The sequence below is a fragment of the Ylistrum balloti genome, unplaced genomic scaffold (genome assembly GCF_031769215.1).
Source record: "Ylistrum balloti isolate Yb309-2 unplaced genomic scaffold, AGI_CSIRO_Ybal_v1 Utg369796, whole genome shotgun sequence".
NCBI classification, from domain to species: Eukaryota; Metazoa; Mollusca; class Bivalvia; order Pectinida; family Pectinidae; genus Ylistrum; species Ylistrum balloti.
In genome coordinates, this window is record NW_026781976.1 from 36597 (window position 1) to 43961 (window position 7365).

At 36.8% G+C, this 7365-nt stretch overlaps 1 protein-coding gene across 1 annotated transcript in view; it reads left to right on the plus strand.

Moving 5' to 3' along the window:
* LOC132544396 (sushi, von Willebrand factor type A, EGF and pentraxin domain-containing protein 1-like) overlaps positions 1-7265 on the plus strand; it is a 33483-nt gene extending 26218 nt beyond the window's left edge. Inside the window, exons 19-28 of the mRNA XM_060207984.1 lie at positions 264-455; positions 853-1044; positions 1646-1882; positions 2219-2470; positions 3499-3705; positions 3987-4207; positions 4657-4894; positions 5034-5192; positions 6916-7164; positions 7252-7265. Of these exons, the coding sequence (XP_060063967.1) occupies positions 264-455; positions 853-1044; positions 1646-1882; positions 2219-2470; positions 3499-3705; positions 3987-4207; positions 4657-4894; positions 5034-5192; positions 6916-7164; positions 7252-7265 (1961 nt within the window). The remainder of the gene's footprint in view (positions 1-263; positions 456-852; positions 1045-1645; positions 1883-2218; positions 2471-3498; positions 3706-3986; positions 4208-4656; positions 4895-5033; positions 5193-6915; positions 7165-7251) is intronic.
* The last annotated feature ends 100 nt before the right edge of the window (positions 7266-7365 follow it).

The following is a 7365-nucleotide window of genomic DNA, read 5'->3' on the forward strand; positions in this document are numbered from 1 at the left end:
GGTTATATCAGTAAAAGGCACTTTTGATTGAACTGCACTTGTTGCTATTATCAGAGTACAATTTCTCCATTTAAAGCCTTCTTTTGTTCAAAGTTTGTGGCCATTGATTTCAGGATATATTTTATGATTTGGATATAATGATTATTTTTGGAAAACTGACGAACATTTTTGAGAGAATCAGAAAATGTGACTCTTGAAGCACTTTTCTGAAGCCAAAATCAAGTAGGATGTAGTAACATTTGAATTTCGTGTTTATTTTTCAGAAATAAATTGCAGAGTTCCTTATAACTTACCGAATGGAAAAGTAGAGCTTGTGACAGGCACGACCTTCGGCAGTGCCTTCAACATCACCTGTGATGCTCTGTATTATCTCCATGGCAACAGTAGTGAAGGAGACAAAACAGTCAGGTGTGGTTCTGATGGCTACTGGGACTATGGAAGTCTGGTTTGCTTACGTAAGTTGGATTTTATTACATAAGGAGAAATTGATTTCTGATATTCATATGGATGAAAACATAAACTTGTTTGTTTACACACAGGAAAAGCGTCTGTTGATTTGCTTTTATCTGAATGATGATAACCTTGTTATGACTGCTATTCACAGACTTCCAAAGTTGTATTTGTTGTTTGTTTTACTCCATTTGAAAAAAAACCCACAAAATTTAAAGATGGATGTAAATGTTCACCCCTGAAGCTGTCAAACACCCTGGATGTAAATGTTCAAGTACTTTAGATGAGATTATAGAAATAACATGATCATATTTGAAATTCTTTTTGAATTGACCTGAATGGCTGAATTAGCCAGTTGTCTTGTTATCATTACTGACACAATTAGTATGACTCTCTGTGTAGCTGTCAGGTGTCCAGATCCAGGAAGACCACGAGGAGGATCATTTGTAGGGACAGACTTTTCTCTGGGAGGGACAGTGCAATTTTATTGTGATGATCCAGAGCTGGAGGTGGTTGGCAACTCACAGCTGGAGTGTGTGTCAGCACCAGATAACTCATCATTGATATGGAACAGTACCCTTCCAATATGTAAAGGTAGCTTAAAAATATCTGTTGCCAACAGTGATATATTGTGTAGCAATACCTGGTTATTAAAAGAAATTACAGAACACATCTGATGCCCTGACACAACATGTTGTTCCATCATGCTTTACAGTGATGACTACAGTATTACATTTAACTGTAACAATGTCATATCACTGTTGTAGTTATTTTTAATATTCTTCTTATGAACCTACACTGGCTGGTAAAATTTGAGGATGAAAGGTATTATGGCTTATATGTTCCTAGAATGCAGCCCGACAAAGTTTGTGAAAAGAAATTACCTTGACTTACATTCAAAGTCACAGGGGTCAAATTTGTTAAAATCTTTAAACTTTTCTCTTGAAGTCTTTTTGCTGAATTCATGTCATTGCATTGTGTTATAGTTGACATTCTGAAGTGAATTAAGTCGGAGCTATAACTTGTCTCTACAGTCTCTTTAACTTTAGATACCAGTAATATTCACTATAATCCTTCTCTTTCCCATTTTCTTGTTTTTTTACTTTCGTTTTAAAAGGGGCATTATATTAGCCTTAAAGATTTATTGTGAAATATTTAGGATATCGTTGTAATGATGCCAAACCTTTTGTTTCAGATGTCATCCGACCGACCATTACAGGATGTCCAGTGGACAGTGTGATTGTCAATAAGTATTCGTCACCAATGATTTCTGTGCCTGTAGCAAATGACAACATAGCATTGGCTAACTACACTGTGTCTCCTGTTTACTTTAATCCTAGTGATCCAACAGTGGAGAACCTGACCATAGTTTACACTGCTACAGACTTCTCGGGGAACATGGAGGAGTGCAGGATCACTATCCTTGTACTGGGTAGGAATTGTTCAGAATATAAGTGTGTAATTCTTCAATGTGCAGCAGTAAGACAGCAAGGTTTTAAAGCACGGATAGTTCTTATAAAAATTAAAACATAGTTTGTCAATAAAAAAAAGTTTGATTTTAAAGCATGACAGCAAATTTAATTCATGTTAACGAACAGGACTAGTGTTGATGAGTTGTTGATGTTATAGTCGGTCATCGAGTGGTTCTTCTTAATTTAGGTCTATGAAAATATCTGTGAGTATTTTTTATCAATCAGAACATATAGAATATTCCTACAACAAAACAACAAACTCCCATATAAGGTATGTTCAAATTTGTACATTTCAGATGAGAGCCTTCCAACAATTCAATGTCCTGAATCCTTCACTGTCTACCTAACAGACGAAGATCATCCCTACAATCTCTCCATCTCTTCGGCAAATTTCTCTGTATCATCCTCCTCCTCATGGACACTGGACTTTGGACCGCAACAAGTGCCTGTATCTGCTGAGACCCTAGATAAGACTTTTACTGTATATGGCAACATCACAGACACTTGGGGAAATTCTGATACCTGCTGGTTTCAAGTGAAAGTAAAAGGTGACATAAAGATATGATTTAAACATAAATGTTTGGTGTCTTTGTCAGGAAGCTATTAGAAAGGTTTATGGTAGTAAATACAATTTATATAGAACAAATATGTGTACTGGGCATATACAATATCCATCACATTTTTTCACAATCAAATGGAAATATTTGATGATTTGGTGATTTGACAACCAAATATTTATTAGAAACGTAAAAAACTGTCACCACAATGTACCGTCTCTTATCAATGTCATTGAAATTCAGGAGATCACAGGTACTTAATGTGATTTTCTTGTTTATTGTACAAATTATGTTTTATGTTACAAAAATAAACAAGATAATATCAACATGTTGACATATTCATAATCCAAGTCCAGATTCAATGGAATTAGGGCAAAATAAGAACAAAAGAAAGATTTGCACCGATGACACTCGCCATGTAAATCTTGGTCAATCCAAGTAAGTAATGTCACGTTTAAAACAAGATATACAACAACGGAACCAACAGGCAAACTCACAAACAAAATATCTCTCAATGAGATCACTATGAAAATCATACAACTTCCTCGTGTTTTTCCATTAACATGTATCTTTTGAAACCTTGTATCACAAATTTGTCAGTTGAATACATCTTGCACGAAAAAAGCCTTAATGAGAACAGGTCTTGGGGATGCAGGAATGTTGTCACCAGAAATGGAATATTTACAATTGAAAAATTGAAATCATCAGGCTTATCATACAGCTTGGTGAAGAGTTGTCCATGTTGGTTTTGTCCTAGGAAAAGATCGAGATTGATGCAGAACAATCCGTCATGTCTTTAATTTCCAATTTTGTGTATATTGGTGCTATATAGATGTGGTCAATATTTTCTTGTTATCTGAAGACAAGACGTCATCAGTTTATCTGAAAGTAAAAGTAAATGACTTTGGATGTCTTGTGTAGTATTAATCCTGTAACTACAGTGCGAGGATTTATTTGCATCTCGTATGTTTAAACTGATCACTTTTTCATGGAAATTTTCATATGTTCCAATCTTACAGACATCTGCCATCCTTCCACACTAACAAGTCCGATTAATGGTCAGTTAAATTGTTCGGCCACTCCGGACAAAAAGGGATATCGATGTGAGGCAACATGTAATCAAGATTATTACTTCTACGAGGACTTCTCTCCAAACTATGATGTGTTCATCACCGAATGTACTGTAGGTGGTAACTGGACATCGTCACATGTTCCATCTTGTGTCTGTAAGTTGATGTGTTATATTGGATGATATTGTCCTTACAGGTCCCATAATTTGACTAAAAAATTATGTGATGTGTGTAATGATACAGAAGGCAATTAATGGTTAGTCTTGAAAAAGTGTTTGCTGGAATAGAAGTATGGCAATTCTTTATATACCAAGGATATATTGACATAATCTTCTTGCCATTTTGTATTGCTTTTCTTTAAAATAAAAAAAAGATAGATATGTTTTGTAAAACAGTCTGTGCTGTTCCAAAAGATAACTGTGCTTTTGGTTTAACAGCTTCATCACAAACCTCCTTTAGACAAGTTCAGCGCCTGGTTTATCAGCCGATCAGCAATGCTAGTGTAATATCAGAGGATTGTATGGGTCATTACATAACCAGCATCCAGCAGACCTACCCGACAGTCTCGGAGAGGGTCAGCAATGTTTGTGTGTTGCTCGGTGAGATCAGCATTGTCACCATTACTTCTGGACAGTTCAGCAACATCATAAACAACTCGGTAAGGAGAATGACCAAAGTTAATGTTTTTCTCTACAATTAACTAATATCACCCTGCCTAAGTTCGACTCCATGATACTTCCCTGAAGTGTTTATATTGTGCTGAAGTTTATCACTACCTACCTTAAGTACACTGTGTAGCCAAAAAGTGATGTTTCCACCAAAGTTGATATACCTTCCTTGTGTGTATGTTTTCCCACAGTTTACTGCTACCTATTATATACATTGAGTGAACACTTAGTGACCAAAGTTTAAGTTTTTCCTATGGTATTTTGGTACCTGCCTTGAGTGTGAACACTTAGTGACCAAAGTTTAAGTTTTTCCTATGGTATTTTGGTACCTGCCTTGAGTGTGAACCTCACATGACCAAAGTTTATGCTTGCTATCAGTTTATTGATACTTTCCTTAAGTGTGAACCATGTGTGAAAGAAGGTTATTTTTTCCCTGCAGTTTACTGGTACCTACACGCTTGAGTTCGACCCTCGGACTGTAGATGCCTCACACGATTGTGTACAAGCTACCTCTTTGATTTTCACCAAAACAACATTAGTTATGGAAGAAATGAAGAATATCTTCGGAATCACAGATTGCCCCAACATCACTGCAGAGCATGAAACCCAAGTCACTAATGAACAGATGTGTGATGACAGCACGAAAACACGTGATCAAGCAGGCACTCGGGTCTGCTGTAGGTTACTGCATATTAAAACATTCTGAAATACCCTAGATATAAAAAATTGACAAATTGATAAACATATCCTAACAAGACCATACTAATGGCCGTTAATTGATGTTAAATGGTGAAAGATATTTCTGTTGCTTTTTAGTGGTATGCCCACCAGGAACTTTCAAGAATGATGTAAATGAGTGTGAGTTATGCCCCTTTGGTACATACAATGAAGAACAGGGAATGACATCTTGTAGCAGCTGTCCACTTGGTACATGGACAGAGAAGGGAGGCAACTCTAATGCTTCAGATTGCAAAGGTAGGAAACAAAATGCTACAACTATTTTACAGTATGGATTACTGACAGAATCGTAAACAGGACTTTCTTAGACAAACTGCTAGCATTGTTTTGTGCTGAAAGAAAATTTCCCAGGTAAATTTGATTTTACCTCTGTCATGTCTGACTATTGCCAGATTATCTTGAATCAATGTTACTTCTGCAAGCATTATCAATCCTACATGAAAAAAAACGAACATGTTAGCAGAAAACATTTGTCATACTTAAGGTCAACACGACCTATGTAAATAGAATATATTGACATAAGTGATCAGGTAATTTCACTTTGAATTAAAGTGATAGAAAAGTAATTGTTTGTCAGTACAGTACATCTTAAGAAAGGATGGGTCATAGAATGACTAGTTTGTGTTGTAGAGGTCTGCAGAAACGGTTTATACTCCAGCACCAGATTACCTCCCTGTGGTCAGTGTCAGGACAATTCCTATCCTGTGTCCAGTCATGAATGTCAGGCCTGTCCCTTAAATACAAAGTACATTGGAACAGCAGCTTACTTGAGGACAACCTGCCTCAAAGGTAGGACACCAGTGAACTGTGCAGCCTCTTACACCAATTATCTGATACCATAGAAACAAATATACTTATGGTGTAATTTTATGAAAGTTACTCAACAAATTAACTATATAATATCATACAACTGTAAGGTTCTTTATAAATTGATCGTAAAAGATAAAAAAAATGTAGTTTTTGTTATTTATGAATATTTTCTCATTTTCTGTGCTATCTACATTTACCTGATGAAAACTTAAAAGCAATGCACATGTGCAGTTAAGTTCTAATGTACATGGTCAGATTTCACCAGTGTACATGGTCAGATTTCACCAGTGTAGATGGTCAGATTTCACCAGTGTACATGGTCAGATTTCACCAGTGTACATGGTCAGATTTCACCAGTGTACATGGTCAGATTTCACCAGTGTACATGGTCAGATTTCACCAGTGTACATGGTCAGATTTCACCAGTGTACATGGTCAGATTTCACCAGTGTACATGGTCAGATTTCACCAGTGTACATGGTCAGATTTCATCAGATTTCACCAGTGTACATGGTCAGATTTCACCAGTGTACATGGTCAGATTTCACCAGTGTACATGGTCAGATTTCACCAGTGTACATGGTCAGATTTCACCAGTGTAGTTGTCAGGTTAGAGAGAAGTCTTCTAACAATAGAACCAATACGGGGATTCAGTTAAAACATTGCAGTAGATGGTTACACCTGCCATCACTGAATCATCAACTGGCTTTCATATACAGGTTAGATTATCATTATAAAAAGTTATGGGGTCTTATTGTCTACCTCCAGGTATTGATTGATAATTTTGTCAATTAAAATTTGTTTTCAACTTTCTTCAAGCAGTAGGGATTATACTGAAATCTTCTTGATTGCTAGTTTGTTTTCCCTTTAAATATCCAATATGGAGGTTGAGTAATAAACCATGTCTTTATATATATTTACATTGTGGTTGTCCTCAATGAAGTAACGCAGCATGTTTCCCCTTCCAGAACAGTTCCGCCTGGTTTTCTTGCATCATTTCATTGTTCTCCATGAGTAGCTTTGCCTCGCCTTGTTATATTGATCTGGAGTTAGAACTTTCGTTTTGCTGTGTGGAGACAATCTCTCAAACAACATAAACATAAGATATACTTAGTTTAGAGTAACATTTTGGCAACGTTTGATGTTCCAGGACCTTGCCAGTACAACAAAACCTCAGGTGTGTTAGATATCATCTCTGGTCCAACCTCCTCTGGCTCGGTGGGTCAGTGTGAACAGTCTTGTGAGGATCTTGAGGTGATGACCACAGTCAGATGTACGGGCTTCTCTTACAACAATCTGCTCCAGCGGTGTGTGCTCCACCATGGAGATACGGTCAAATTGATGGCCAACTCAACATACGACCATTACCAACGGACTTGTGATAGACTCTCTGACACCGGTAAGTTTGAGATTTGGTTAGTCTGAGTGGAGACAAGGTGAAGTATGACCGAAGCATATCTTGACGTTTTGTTTTTGATATTTACAGTTAACCTGGTATAATGACCATAGTTTCTCTTGACAGACTGTTATTGTGTCTCACCATGCCTCCCTGGAAACAGGTCACTTGATGGATTCTGGCCTTGTACAGAATGCCCAATGC